Source organism: Polypterus senegalus, chromosome 2, assembly GCF_016835505.1.
Source record: "Polypterus senegalus isolate Bchr_013 chromosome 2, ASM1683550v1, whole genome shotgun sequence".
Taxonomy (NCBI): domain Eukaryota; kingdom Metazoa; phylum Chordata; class Cladistia; order Polypteriformes; family Polypteridae; genus Polypterus; species Polypterus senegalus.
The window spans coordinates 12,274,724-12,291,267 of record NC_053155.1 but is presented as its reverse complement, the minus strand read 5'-3'; the positions used below and the strand labels follow the sequence as shown (position 1 = coordinate 12,291,267).

At 42.9% G+C, this 16,544-nt stretch overlaps 1 protein-coding gene across 1 annotated transcript; it reads right to left on the bottom strand.

The window, feature by feature from the left end:
* Positions 1-9,052: 9,052 nt before the first annotated feature.
* LOC120524138 (olfactory receptor 13D1-like) lies at positions 9,053-10,003 on the bottom strand. Its single transcript, XM_039746016.1, has one exon. The coding sequence runs from the start codon at positions 10,001-10,003 to the stop codon at positions 9,053-9,055; it is 951 nt and encodes a 316-aa protein (XP_039601950.1).
* Between the last annotated feature and the right edge of the window lie 6,541 nt (positions 10,004-16,544).

The window sequence follows — 16,544 nt, the reverse complement described above, 5'->3', positions numbered from 1 at the left end:
AAGCTGAAACAGGCAGGGCAGGCAGAAAAACCCTCCAAATATCTCGTAATTGAAGGAATTGTGGTTAGGTTAGGGTTAGAGGAGTAGGTCAATAATTTCGACATCAAAGACTATGGAGCAGTTATGCAAAATGCCTACCAGAAGAGGACAATGTCAGCCAGGTGTTCAAATTCTTTGTTTTATGTCCATTTTGTTCACATTTGAGTTATCTATTTATGTCAATGTTACTTTTGTTAATTATTTGGATTATTCTTTGTTTTTTGAATTGATCTGTAAGCCAGTGTCACGTGCCCATGTGTCTTGTGGGTGGTTCCTCAAGAGGCGGGACCACCTGCCCATCCCCGCCATGGACTGTCCTCAGCTCTGTGAAGGCCTTGGTTCTTCCACAGTTCCTGGTGGTTCATTCAAAGGCACTTGGGAGTCGGTGAGTTCGCTTTTGTTTTGTTTGTTTTGTTTGCTGTGCTTGTGCTCTTTGAATATCTCTGGTTTGTTTTTGTCCTTCTGCTGTGTTTTATTGTGACCATTCTCTGGATTACTGCGTTGGGACTTTGTATGATTGTACTGGGAAACTCATTTTGCTTTTCTGCCAAAATAGCTAGCCAGGGTTTGCTGGTACATCCCCCTCTAGTGGGCATTTTGGAGCATCTTTGGGACTCTCTAGTTGTTTGGGGCCTCTACGTTCATAACAACAAGCTTCCAAAAATGTACTTACTTCTTCCCCAGATGATCATTACATGACATTTTTGTCGAATAAATGAATGAAAAAGTTAAATGTTGCTTAACTTTTTATTCCAATAGATCACCTTTATTGGTGGGAACTTTTTGTATGAAGATTGACTGTTTGGTTGTTCAGATTTGTGGAAAAGGTTAAGTTAACAGTTTCCTTAGTTTGTACTCAACTTTTCACATTACTGAAGGTGATGACATTGTTTACGTGATCTAAAACTCTGTGACAGGCAGTGTGACAAGCTGGGCCGGAAACATCACGTCAAGGGAGGACCACCAGATCAACAAGCACAGGAACAAAGTACACTGAGCTGTGGGCCACGTTCTGGACCCTCATGGAGGTCATAAAGGAGCAGAGAATGAAGAAAACACTTTTGGTCAAATAATATTCTATCTATCTATCTATCTATCTATCTATCTATCTATCTATCTATCTATCTATCTATCTATCTATCATATAGTGCCTTTCACTATCTATCTATCTATCTATCTATCTATCTATCTATCTATCTATCTATCTATCTATCTATCTATTATATAGTGCCTTTCACTATCTATCTATCTATCTATCTATCTATCTATCTATCTATCTATCTATCTATCATATAGTGCCTTTCACTATCTATCTATCTATCTATCTATCTATCTATCTATCTATCTATCTATCTATCTATCATATAGTGCCTTTCACTATCTATCTATCTATCTATCTATCTATCTATCTATCTATCTATCTATCTATCTATCTATCTATCTATCTATCTATTATATAGTGCCTTTCATTTATATCTATCTATCTATCTATCTATCTATCTATCTATCTATCTATCTATCTATCTATCTATCTATCTATCTATTATATTGTGCCTTTTAAATCTCCATCTCATTGCAAGTTTATCTTTAATTTCTTTGTGATCCTGTCGTCATGATGGTTCACGACATTGGCCATCAGTTACGTTAAGGAGTTAAAAGGTCACTTCCGTAAGGGCTACTCCCTATCGTGGATATAAAATAAAGCTTTTCTTTTTAAAATTAGTAATGGGTTTCTATTTGTTGCTCAGGTTTTTTGACTGCTGATATTCGCTTTCCCTTTTTGGCTCTGATAAAAAATAAGTTTGACTTGCAGTTTTGGCTTCGATTGTCGATCCTTTTCATTTTCCCTTTCATTCCAGCAAGCATTGAGCACAAGGCAGAAACAATCCCTAGACGGGGCCTCAGCTCATTGCAAGTTGAATACAAGCACTCACATACACACTGGCATCATTTTAGTGTCACCAGATCTGCATATCTTTGGAAGGAAACCGGAGCACACTGTGGAAACAAACCAGCAGGAAAACATGGAAACTCTAGGCAGGGAATACTAGCGAGGTGACTCCCTGCGAGACAGCAGTGCCACCGCTCCGCAACCGTGTCACAATATAAAAGCATTTTGCTTCACCACATCGAACCATTCATCAGACATTGAAGCGCACACATTGATCTCGTAGGATCCACATAGCGGCTTTCTGTCACATGTAGATAGTAGCCAGAGATGCTGACGTCACGTTCCGTCTTTTAGCACACTGTGCCCCCCGCACGCATTGCGTTAAATACTGAGGACCTGCTCAGAAGACTCAGTGTCAAATGAACGCTGGGAACGCGTGTCAGACATGAGGCGTTTGGATTCTGAGCGTGAAGTATAAATGAGTCCTAAGAAGCAGATAAGAACAGACAGCACTGCCAGTTATTTATTTCCACTTCAAGCTCCAATGTATTCATTTGTAAAAGTGTTTGTTTTGTGTCCTGATCCCCTCACTGATGGTGATGAAATAAAACAGAGGAGGATGGTCTTTATGGGTGGGCATATGTTCTACTCAGGTGTCCTGGTTTGGGACAACGAAAATCTGGTCACCTTATCATTTACCATCGTAGTACCACATTCTACTGATATCGATCACGGCCAGTAGCAGATGTCAAACTGGCCAACTCCATGTCTACAATAGAGCCTGCCTTCCTCACCAGTTTGTCCAGGCGTGAGGTGTCCCTCATCTTTATGCTGCCTCCCCAGCACACCACTGCGTAGAAGAGGGCGCTCGCCACAACCGTCTGATAGAACATCTGCAGTATCTTATTGCAGATGTTGAAGGACGCCAGTCTTCTAATGAAGTATAGTCGGCTCTGACCTTTCTTACACAGAGCATCAGTATTGGCAGTCCAGTCCAGTTTGTCATCCAGCTGCACTCCCAGGTATTTAAAGGTCTGTACCCTCTGCACAGTCACTTCTGATGATCATGGGGTCCATGAGGGGCCTGGGCCTCCTAAAATCCACCACCAGTTCCTTGGTTTTAATGGTGTTTAGTTGTAGGTGGTTTGAGTCGCACCATTTAACAAAGTCCTTGATTAGGTTCCTGTACTCCTCCTCCTGCCCACTCCTGATGCTGCCCACCATAGCAGTGTCATCAGTGAACTTTTGCACGTGGCAGGACTCCGAGTTGTATTGGAAGTCCGATGTGTGTTGGCTGAACAGGACCAGAGAAAGTCCAGTCCCCTGCGTCGCTCCTGTGCTGCTGACCACAATGTCAGACCTGCAGTTCCTGAGATGCACATACTGAGGTTTGTCTAAGATAGTCCACGATCCATGGCACCAGGTGTGAATCTACTCTTATCTCTGTCAGCTTGTCACTAAGGAGCAGAGGTTGGATGGTGTTGAAGGCGCTGGAGAAGTCCAGAAACATAATTCTTATTGCACCACTGCCTCTGTCCAAGTGTTAATTTAAATTTTAACTTAAGCTTTGTAATATTTTTGTTTTTTTAGGAACCATATCGCACAGAGGATGAAAGACCTCAACAGGACAGAACATGCAGTCAAAGAATTCTATCTGGTGGGCGTCCCAGGACCGCCAGAATCTTCTGTGCATTGTGTTTCTGTTGCTCTACGTGGCTGTGATGGCTGGTAACCTCCTGATGCTGTACCTGGTGCTCCTGGACCAGAGGCTCCACACTCCCATGTACTTCTTCCTCTGTCACTTATCTGTCTTAGATGTCCTCCTGTCGAATCTCATCATCCCAAAAATGATGGCCGTCTTCTTGCTTGAGGACAGACTAATTTCTTTTTCCGGATGTTTCCTACAGATGTATTTGATTCTGGCATCTGGAACTACAGAAAATTTAATCATGATAGTCATGGCCTACGACTGATTCGTTGCAATTATGAAGCCGCTTCACTACCATCTCATCATCAACGGTAAAGTCTGCGTTGTGCTGACCACTGTAGCCTGGACACTGGGGTACACGGCCCCTCTACTCCACGTCCTCGATGCCATGTCACTGCCATACTGCGGCCCCAATCTCGTCACTGAAGACTTCTCTTCAGTGGCGATCCTGGCATGTGCCGATGTCACCGAAGTTTTCAAAAAGGCAAATGTTGCTGCCATGAGTGTGGTAAACATCCCCCTGGCGCTTATACTTGGATCCTATTTCATAATAATCTTAAATATTTAGGAGATTGCAAGAAAGCTTTTTCTACTTGTGCTTCCCATTTGTTCATTGTGCTCATCTTTTATTTTTCGGCTGATTTGCTCTATATAATAGTTTTGCCTGCCGATAGCCGAGTCACCTTGGGAGTGTTAAGTTACTTACTGACGCCGCTACTAAACCCCATCGTTTACGGTCTGAGGAATAAGCAAATCAAGCAGGCCGCCGAGAAATATCTTACCTTCTCATGCAGATCCAAACCTCTTTGGCCGTTCAATGCAGTTAAGTGAAACGTTCAGCGTCGATGAGAAGTATTCCTCACCTCACATGTTTTCACATTTTATTGTTATACAACATGGAATCGAAGTAGATTTAATTTGGTCTTTTTGACGCCAATCAACAAAAAGAGTCTTTCATGTCAAAGTGAAAATAAATGAAGCGGTCTAAATGAATTATAAATACAGGTGGTCATAGATGTATGCCCTGTCTAGTAATTTCCGATCACACCCACATCTGAATTTTGTGAGTATCTATCTTATTTTTGCCAAAACGTCCAATTGAATATATATATATATATATATATATAATATATATATATATATATGCTTAAGTAACTTCAACTTTGTGACTGATACTTGAACATTATCCTGAAGAATTGGTTGATATTGGGCTGAATTCCTCCGACCCTCGACTTTAACGAGGGCCCCAGTCCCTGAACTGGCCACACAGCCCCACAGCATGATGGGACCTCTACCAAATCTGACAGGAGGTAGCAGGTGTTTTTCTTGGAATGCGGTGTTCTTCTTCCGCCATGCAAATAGCTTTTTGTTCTGACCAAATAACTCAATTTGTGTCTCATCAGTCCAAAGCACTTTGTTCCATAATGAATCTGACTTGTCTAAATGAGCCTTGGCATATAACAAGTGACTCTGTTTGTGGCGTGAGTGCAGAAAGGGCTTCTTTCTCATCACCCTGCCATACTGATGCTCTGAATTGTAGAACGACGTACAGATACACCATCTACAGCGAGATGTTCTTGCAGGTCTTTGGAGGTGATCTGTGGGTTGTCTGTACCCATTCTCACAATCCTGCTCATATGACGCTCCTGTATTTGTCTTGGCCGGCCAGACCTGCTGAGTTGGTTTAACAGAATTAAATACAGTTAAGTGTGAAGTGATCACTGAAAAAAGTATAACCTCCACTCAACTTAAAATAATTAAGGTAATGATTCACACCAATAGAATTCTTTTTATCTTATTGAACCCACAATTTTTAACGTTAAGGCAAACCATTTAGAATGATTGGGAGTAATTCACTTACTTTATACTGAAGTAAATCTATTTTTTAAGTTGTTACAATTTAAAATGGTTTATTGGTCATAACCTGTTTTTATGCTATTAGAAATATTATGAACAGAACACATTCCAATGTTGTACATTTCCCTTTTCATCAGAGACAATGGCTTGAGCCCAGCAGTCCTCAGCAGTCCAATCCCAGAATATCAGCCTGTCCCTGATGTCTTTCTTGGCTTCTTCTTTGCTGCTCTTCTTGATCCCCACCAGGCCATCCTCCAGAGGTCTTCGCCTCACTCACACCTGACTGCTGCCATAACTGACCAAGCTTAGCACTGGTGGTGCCCGCAGCTGAATCAACTTTAGGAGACGCTCCTGGCGCCTACTGGACTTTCTTGGGCACCCTGAAGCCTCCTTCACAACAGCAGTGGAATTGGGTGTTTTTTGTGATGAAGTTCATCTTCATGGTAAAGAGGGACTTTGCAATGAATTGCAATTCATCGGATCCCTCTTCAGAACATTCTGGAGGAGACGCAAATTGCCATCATAAAAATGGAGTCAGCAAACTTGGCGAAAATTAAGATTTGTGTCATTCTGACAAAATGTCTGACCACTACTGTGGAGTATACAGACATTTAGTGATAATCAAGAAGACGTCTCGCGACTACAAAATTTCAAAACGTGTCTTCACTTTGTCACGAGGGGTTATTGAGCGTAGAATTGCCAGGGATGCCAGGGGCAACGACCCGGCCGGGACACCGTGAGGGACCGGAAGAGAGTCAGAGCCCACCCTGGATCACTGGGGGGCCACCTTCCTGGTTGCTCTGGGGGCCATGGGTACAGGGCATGGAAGCTCCACCCTGTAGGGGCCCGTGGTCACCGTCAGGAGGCGCCCCAATGCCTTGGGGACTTGTCCTGGTGTGGCGGAAGTGCTGGGGGGAAGAATTAGGTTGGCGCCCGGAGAGCTGCCGGGAGGACAGCCGGCACTTCCGCCACGCTGGGGCGGGGCCAGAGGAGGAATGCCAGGAACACTTGGGGCTCATCCGGGGACTGTATAAAAGGGGCCGTCTCCATTTATTCAGCGCTAGAGTCGGGTGGAAGGAGGACAAGGCAGAAGAGAGTGGAGGCGGCCCGAAGAAAGGCATTTGAGTGGCCAGGACTGTGTTGGGGTTTGTGCACTACTTTGGACTGGGTCTGAGTGACCATTTATTTGTATATATTTGTGTAAATAAACGTGTGGTGGTTTGATGAACAACATGTCCGCCTGTCTGTGTCCGGGCTGCGTCCACAATATATATATATATATATAGTGTAGCAGACAGCCAGGGACTGATGCCTGGCTCAGGAAAGGACCGGGAATGGAGACACAAGAGGGCAGCCTCTCTGATTTCCATCAACGGATGTGGAGCTTGGAAGCTCAACCCTGCAGGGGGTCCATGGCCCAACCAAGGGGCCCAACTGATGGTTCACGAGCCAGCGAGGGACTGTGAACGCCCGGAGTGCTTCCGGGTGCCAGGGCAGCACTTTGGCCACATCAGGAAGTGCTGCCGGAAGACCATCATCAAGCACCTGGAACTCATCACGGGCGTTATAAAAGGGGCCGCCTCACTCCCTTTGAGGAGCCGTAGTCGGGAGGAGGAAGACGGAGTGGAGGCGGCCGAGGAGAGGAAAAAGGACTGAGTACCTCTATGAGTTGGCACTGTAAGTAATTGTAAATGAACAGCGTGTGTTTTGGACATTGGTGTCATGTCTGTCTGTGGCCGGGCTAGCTTTTTACAATATATTTATATATAGAGGATGAGCAACGTCAACCAGGTCTGGAACTGAACTCCACTGGCCCTCCATGGTGACGTAATCCAGGTCTTTGGCCTTGTGGAATAGGTAGAGTGGAGCAGCAATGAGAGCACACTGCTTTCAGTTTGTTGTCCAAGTTGCGTCTCTTTATTCACATTCAATAAAGTCATTATAACCCTGCATATATATATTTGACTATTTTACATTCACATTCTCAGGTGTATATATATATATATATATATATATATATATATATATAGGATGGTCCATTTCTAATTATGCAACTCTTAATGCAATGCAGGAAAACAATACAATTTAGGGTGATTGGCGCTACCAGTCCAGTCAAACATTTTGTTGATTTGGGAGATCATGTTCCTATGCACTGCAGGCGGTCCAAATTCTTTCAACATCCTGCGTTACACATTGTTATAGCGTAATGAAAATTGCATAATTAGATCTGGATACTAGCAACTGGGAGCCCGATTGAATTGGCTACAAATTCTAAGTTTGTGAAATCCATACTTTCTCTGCAAAGAATTATTTGTTTTTTAAGTCCTTGAAATGATTTTGTTATCATGGCACTGATTTGTGCTTAAATAGACCTTTTCAGCCGTTGTAATGAAGAGCTTCCTGTTTAAATGGGGCTGCGAGACGTGAACTCAGCTCTTCGGTGCACCTCATTTGATTTTTTCCGGAAAACACATTTTCAAAACAAACCGTATATTACGACTCTGATCAAAGTTAGAGTAATAATTATGTTGGTGTGGTCATTTTAGATCTGAGATCGGCTAAAATGTAAACAACACCCCGTTGTTAATACCCAGCAGTCATTACTGAGTTTGCCATTAGATGTCAGAAGGACGGATGCCAAAACCGAACTGCCCAAAGATAGATTTCGACGTACCAAGCAAATGGCGATACGTTCTAAATTACTTACGGGTCCGGAGCTCTCGAAGTGTTTAAGTCAGTCGACGATGTTAGTCCTGGAAAGTACGCCCCACCAAACCAACGTTCCAAAAAGCCAACCAAACTTACTGTTATCTGTCAAACCAGCACTGACTTACTATACTTGGCCTTTCCAAGCATTCGAACATTCTTAGCCAATCATGCAATACGATTTACCACGTTATGGTCTAACTACAGAGGCAGAGTCCCATTGCATGGTTCTAACTTGTATTGAGTCGAGTTATTGACGCGAACACCATACATACGGATACTATCAAATTATATATAAGGAGATAAATATATATATATATATATATATATATATATATATATATATATATATATACAGTATATATACAGTGAATGGAAATAACCATACCAGTCATATTTATATAGAAATATTTGTGTTTATTGTTTCTTATTAGTAGTTCATTACAATCCCTGGATGCTGGGAAAGAAGAAAACAAGACTGTTGTCATGGTACATTGTCCAGAGGTTTGTGCAGAGCCCAGTGAAATTCTAATCTGCGCGGGTAAATCAACGTGCAAGATGTCGATCCGTGAAACGTAGCTCTTCCTCATCTGAAGAACCCCACAACAATTCTTTGCTTGTGCTTTCCTCCACGTAAGTTTTATATTGGTAATTAATTTCAACCAATTCGCAGAGATCCGTTTTCACTTCGGTATCTGTCTGCTGATCATTGTCAAAAGAGGCCAAATTAAGTCTGCTGCGATTCCATGTTGTATAACAATAAAATGTGAAAATGCCCACGAAGGTGAATACTTTTCATCGACGCTGAACGTTTCCTACGTTATCGCTTTACTCTTAACTGTATTTAATGACTAAAGAGTTTTGGATCCGCACGAGAAGGTAAGATATTTCTCGGAGGCCTGCTTGATTTGCTTATTCCTCAGACTGTAAACGATGGGGTTCAATAGCGGCGTCAGCAAGTAACTTAACACTCCCATTATGACTCGGTTATCGGCAGACACGCTGCCAGTCACAGCTGTTATATACAGCAAATCAGTCGAGAAGTAAGAAACGGACACAATGAACAAATGGGAGGCGCACGTGGAAAAAGCTTTCTTGCAGTCTTCCGTACTCCGGGAGTAAATATGTAGGATTATTATGAAATATGATCCAAGTATAAGTGCCAGGGGGATGTTTACAACACACATGGCAGCAACATTTGCCTTTTTCAAAACATCGGTAACATCTGCACACGCCAGGGACGCCACTGAAGAGTAGTCGCAGTAGCAGTACTGCACGATATTGGGGCCGCAGTATGGAAGTGACATGGCATCGAGGACATGGAGTAGAGGGGCCGTGTACCCCAGGGCCCAGGCTACAGTGGTCAACACAACGCAGACTTTACCGTTGATAATGAGATGGTAGTGAAGCGGCTTCATAATTGCAACGTATCGGTCGTAGGCCATGACTATCATGATTAAGTATTCTGTACTTCCAGATGCCAGAATCAAATACATCTGCAGGAAACATCCGGCAAAAGAAATGAGTCTGTCCTCAAGCAAGAAGACGGCCATCATTTTTGGTAGGATGAGAGTCGACAGGAGGACATCTAAGACAGATAAGTGACAGAGGAAGAAGTACATGGGAGTGTGGAGCCTCTGGTCCAGGAGCACCAGGTACAGCATCAGGAGGTTACCAGCCATCACTGCCATGTAGAGTAGCAGAAACACAATGCACAGAAGATTCTGGCGGTCCTGAAGTCCCGGGACGCCCACCAGATAGAATTCTTTGACTGCACGTTCTGTCCCGTTGAGGTCCTTCATCCTCTGTACAATATGGCTCCTAAAAAAACAAAAATATTACAAAGTTTATACTGTATGTAATTATATCAGCCCTCAAGGTGGGCACAGGTGACAATCTCAGGGGTTCAAATCCGGCACTCTGTCTCAGTGTGTGAGAAGTCAAATTTTCCCCTTCTTAGAAACTGCATATGTGGAAAGTAAAAAATCAAAAAGGGTTCTGGTCACAGCAAAACAATTATGAAAAATGAACAAAAGAGGGTTCAGAAATGAATAATGACTTCAGACTTTACATACGGTGTCTGCAGAGAATAGCGTGAGCAAAATAAAAAGGACATATACCAGCATGAGTTTTGCGGCCCTTGCTACTATATGAAGTTCTCATGTCAACTGTGGAAACCCTGGAGAAGGAGATCGGTAGTTACCTGTGAAAGGGGCTTTCAAGGCCTGCCCAGCAGGGGTCCACCAGCATCCCACAACTCCCCTTCTCTGGCCTTACAGAACAGTTTGTGGTGACATAAACAAGACAAACCAAGTTCAGGGGACCCCAAAGTAGTGGCAGCAAGTATAGAGATCCACACAGGTAGAGGTGGTCTCTAGACATTTATCCCGAAGCTCAATAGCAACAGGCCGTGGATCTGTTCTCTCATTCCTAAGCCATCTAGTGGTTTTGTCTGCCATCTCCCAGGTCAATTTTATGTCTGTCCTCTTTGCCGCCCTCGTGATATCCAGCTTAACGAATGTCTTGTGTAGCCCTGACAGCCCACCTCTATTGGCTCACAGCAGTCCGACAGCCTTAAGTCTGACAAAATTCTACTTGTTCCTTTTCTTTCATTTGCTTCCTCAATACGCTCTTATCAGGGTCCTGTAAACTCCAGCATGACCAGTTGTTTGGTAGCTCCTGACAAGATGATCATGTCTGGATGTAGAATTCTTGCAATTATGTGCTCTAGACAGCTCAATCTTTTGCTCAGTACCACTTTGAGCTGAAAGTCAGATGCTGTTGGTAGAAGACCAGTGCATATTACTGGCTGTGAGTGGGACTTTTCTTCAGCCTTGACATAAGTAATGGTCTTCTTTGGATGATGTTGATGTTGTTGGCTGTGGCTACACTCTCAGCAACTGCCTTGACCACCCAGCCATGGCACTGGCAAGATCGACCTTCCACTAGGGACTCTCAGGCAGCCGCTGAGAAGGTGTTGCAAAGATCCTCTTCCAGAGGAGTGAGGACAGAAAGGTGTCCCATTCTTTCCACCGATGTGAAAGTTTACTAGGTGTCATAAAAGGCTTGGATAAGAATCTGGACATGAGGAAAGTCTGTCTGCCAGATGTTAAACCATGCAAGTCTGTCGTCCACGTTCCCTGCTACCTAAGCCCCATCATTCTTATTGTTGGTCCTTCCGCCACAAATACTTGTACTTCTTGGTAAATCATCTGGTGTCACTCTATGCCCTGGGCCTTGTCATCCTGAAAGCCGCCATTGAGTAAGCAAACATTAACGATGAGATCTTCAATGACTACTTAGATTTCAGCTCATGTTAGATAGATAGTCCAGCTAGTATGTCAAATAAGACTCCTAATGAACTCAATGATATGCTCCTGAGGTTCTCTCTCTCACTCAGTGTATAGCCAGAGGGCGGTTCCAGCAACAGTGACATCCTCCTGAGGCTCCACCCACAAAACACAAGGGACGTCAAAACATTTAAAGGCACAAAATGTTAAGCCATAACAGAAGATATGGAAAATGCTAACAATAAAAAGAACAACGATAAAGCAGAAAATACACCTAAACCTAAGCTGTCGCATCATACAACTCCACATTGCCTTCCTGATGCTGTCTCAAAAGGGCAACATACTTAGCAGTTTTTACAATCTAAATTAACAATTCATAAAGTCAATAATTTTCCACACTTTTCTGCTAACTTTGCTTTGGTTGGGTGTATAGTGCAAGCAGTGGCCTTTTGGCTGTAGATGGTTTCTCTTAATCAGAAGCTTGCGCTCTGTCAGATGAAGTTGACGAGAAAACCTCTGCTCTTTTCAGTTCAATATCAACGTGTTTCTTTCTTTATTTGACTTGGCTGTATAGCACAAGCAGTGATTTGCTTTTTATGGATTGAAGGTCTTCTTCTTTCAGCTGCTCCCGTTAGGGGTCGCCATAGCGGATCATCTTCTTCTATATCTTCTTGTCCTCGTCATCTTGCTCTGTCACACCCATCACCTTCATGTCCTCTCTCACCACATCCATAAACCTTCTCTTAGGCCTTCCTCTTCTCCATCTTACCTGGCAGCTTTATCCTTAGCATCCATCTCCCAATATACCCAGCATCTCTCCTCTGCACATGTCCAAACCAACGCAATCTCGCCTCTCTGACTTTGACTCCCAACCATTCCACCTGAGCTGACCCTCTCATGTCCTCATTTATAATCCCATCCATTCTCGGCACACCCAATGCAAATCTTAGAATCTTTACCTCTGCCACCTCCTGTGCCACCATTTCCTGCCCATAAAACATAGCTGGTCTCACTACCACCCTGTAGACCTTTCCTTTCACTTTTGCTGATACCCGTCTGTCACAAATCACTCCTGACACTCTTCTCCATCCATTCCACCCTGCCAGCACTCTCTTTTTTCATCTCTCTTCCACACTCCCCATTACTCTGTACTGTTGATCCCAAGTCTTTAAACTCCACCACCTTTGCCAACTCTACTCCCTCATCCTCACCATTCCACTGACCTTCTTCTCATTTACACACATGTATTCTGTCTTGTTCCTACTGACCTTCATTCCTCTCCCATCATATCTCCATCTCTCCTTGGTCTCCTGAACCTGTTCTCTACTCTTGCTAGTGATCACAATGTCATCAGCAAACATCATAGTCCACGTGGACTATTTCCAATCTCCAGGCCAGATTGTATTGGTTTGGATATGCGCAGAGGAGAGATGCTGAGTATACTGAGAGAAGGGTTGCTAAGGATAGAGCTTCCAGGGAAGAGGAGACGAGGAAGGCCTAAGAGAAGGTTTATGCATGTGGTGAGAGAGAACATGCAGGTGATGGGTGTGACAGAGCAAGATGACGAGGACAGGAAAATATGGAAGAAGATGATCTGCTGTGGCAAACCCTAACAGGAGCAGCTGAAAGAAGAGGAAGAAGATTCTTCAATGTGGGTCCATTCTGAAGACCACAGTCGTCAGCTCCTTGTCCATTTGAGTTTAATCTGCAGCCCTATCACGATGAGCAGTACACAAAATTATGCAAAATGTAAAGGACAGTGTAATGTGGTGTCACACTGAAAGAAATGTTTTATCCAGGCCCATTCCCGAGATGGTCTGGACCACTGAATGGGAGGAATGTTAAAAGAAACTCAGGAGCAGCAGGAGGTGCTGCTTGGTACACAATTTCCGGCATTTGGGCCCTTTGTAGAGATAGCTGCTAGCCTTCCTAATGGGTTAGGGATGACCCCAAACCAATAAGCAGGTCCACCAGATGAGACCCTGGAAGTGTTCTTGGCTCACTTGCTCGGCATTAAAGAGACCTTGGGGCCAGGAGGAGAGCAAAGGTGGCACAGATATTGAGGATTTGACCACAGGGTGGACTTCCAACTGACTTCCAATTGTCTGTCCCATGTGCCAACTGCAAGTTAACTGGAATGTATTTTATTTAAACTACTAGGGGGCTTTGCCCCCTAGCTCGCTTCACTCTCCAACCCCCGTGCGGGCCCCACCCACTAGTCATTTCCCGGATCTGACGCTTGCGACGAGTCATGCTGTGCGTTTGGATAAGCACGAATATCAAAATCTTGCTTTGATATCTCCGTATTTCGAAACTATTATCGCTGACAATTCGTCACATGTCACTTTATTAGATATGCATGCGTGATCTTTTGGATTCATATAGAAATCCCAGAAAACTTCTTTGTTCGTGTTTTTCAGATAACTTTCGTGTAAAGTGCGATGCTTTTTGAACGTATGGATTTGTATCCATTATCAGCTGTAGAATTTCTAATACGTCCGATTGTTTAAATCTTTCGACTCTATGTTGCGTCGCTTCTCGGTGATCATAAATATACACCTGACTGAATTGTGGTTTCTTTGAAATGTCCATATATTCGGTCTCTTTTTGCTGTTCCCTTATTTCACCGAGTAATAATTTCCATTTGTTTGCGCTCATGCAATCTTTACTATCAGTTTTTATGAGACTTTCGAATTTTCATACTTCCATTTTTTTCTAACCTGCTCTGCCTGTGGAATCGTGCCAACGTCTTTGAACCTCTTTACGCCGTTCTACTTTGCCTTCAACTCTTTGTCTTTTATTTCCGGCCCCAGGCCTGGTTAAATCTCTTGGTACAAAGTCACGTCTCGAAATGATCTCATATAAAAAATCCACGAACACTTCTTTGTCCGTGTTTTTCAGATAAATTCCGTGTAAAGTGTGATGCTTTTTGGACATATGGATTTGTACCCATTATTGTCTGTAAAATTTCTAATACGTCCGATTGTTTAAATCTTTCGTTTCTATGTTGCATCGCTTCTCTGGACATATGGTCCTGAATCGTATAAATCTACGTTATGAGCATTGAATGATGCGAACACAAACAGATTATTGTAGATGTAGATACTTTTGGTGTAGTGTTTGTGGAGTTCACTTTCACCAAATAACAAAACTTTTAATTCTCATGGATACGCCTCTTCATTGGGAGGCAACACTACTTTTCCCAGATGGCAACACGAATTAGACGATCTACAAGTCTCCCGACTTAAACTTGAAAGCTGAACAATATCTACTTACTTCTGTCATATCACCTGTGCCCATATATTCGATTTCTTTTCGCTTTTACCTTTTCCTTAATATCGCATTGAATTTTGATTCCGTGTTTGGAATTCCATCGTAACATCACAACGTATAACTGCCCGTGAGTAAATATATCGTTTCTTTCTCTCTGCAAGAAATGTGTCTGACAATAGCATTCAAACAAATGAGAAATGACTGAACCGTGTGCGTCTTGTAAATGTTTAAGATGTAAACAGGACTTTTCCAAATCTCTTTGCATAAACTCTTGTTTCACGGGGTTTGACATTTTCTCTTGTGGGATTTCACTTTCACCAAACAACCAATCTTTTAATTCTCGCGGATACGCCTCTTCACTGTGAAGAAACACTACTTTTCCCTGATGGCAGCATGAATTAGACGAGTCTTCCAACTTTAAAGCTGAGCAATATCTACATACTTCTGTCCTATCACCAATGTCCATATATTCGATCTCTTTTTGCTGTCCTGTTATTTCACCGAGTGATAATTTCTATTTGTTAGCGTTCATGCGATCTTTACTTATCAGTCTTCTGAGACTTTGGAATCTCTAACCTGCCTTGCACGTGTATCGTGCCCACGTTTTTGAACCTCGTTCTACTTTGTCTTCTACTCTTTGTCTTTTATTTCCGCCCCTGCAAAAATTTATAAGAGCTGAGAGTGCAGGAACTGTGTCTGACAATAGCATTCACACGAATGAGAGGCAAGTGGAACGTGGACCCGGTTAAATCTCCTGGCACAAAGTCTCGTCTTGCGGGTCTCATCCCAGGATTTTTTTTAAATAATAGAGAGATGTCAATTTTCATTGTGAGCTGCACTTGATAAGAATATTAAAATAACGCCCCGATGAAATAATGGTGTGAAGAACATTTTTTTATGTTTTCACTGTGGCGGTGAACGTGTTAAACTAGGCATAGGAGAGAGGGCATTGGGGGCTTTGAACTGGAGGGCCATTTCTTAACTTGCTTATGGTTAGTTTGGCTGAAGGCACAGAGCTGTTTGATCTTTTCATGTCCAAACAGTGACTCCCAGTTTTCTCCTACCACTTTCTTTTGTTAGCAAACCCTTTTTATTGAATCTTATCTGCCTGATGTTCTGAGCTCAATGGCGCCCCCAGTAGGTGTAGAATGTGACAGAATAGAACAAGCCCACGGTGATCAAAAGAGACCCTCACAGTTAGAAGGCTAATTACTTAAGCCAATGGAGTTTTCCGTTGGCTCAACTGGCTTAGATGGTCACTTTCTGTACTCTGCGTGGCTTGCGGACCTAAGTTTGTATCCCAGGATCCCATATCTGTGCTTGTATTTAGCATTTAACCTGTGGTAATACTTCAAATGAATGATGTAATGTTATTGCTTCTGTTGATACATCTTCACCATCAACCTTATTTAATAATGATAATGATAATAATACATTTTATTTATATAACGCCTTTCCAATGCTCAAGGACAATTTGAAGGACTAGTGTCTGTGTGTCTGTCCAGTTGCTATCTCTGTTATTTAATAAATGGCACATCACAAACATTAGCACTGTTTTTACAAATCAAATACCAAATTGTATATAACTGAGATGTAGCAACTGGACGGACACACTGCACTGCAAATGTTAACACTGAATTTGACCAACAAAGGGTGACTGCTGGACGGACAGAAATCTGCTCACCCGTAATAATTAAAGAACAAGTATCTGTGTGTGTGCGTGTTTGTCTGAGCATCTGTATGTCCATCCAGTTGTTACATCTCTTTCATATGCCACTTG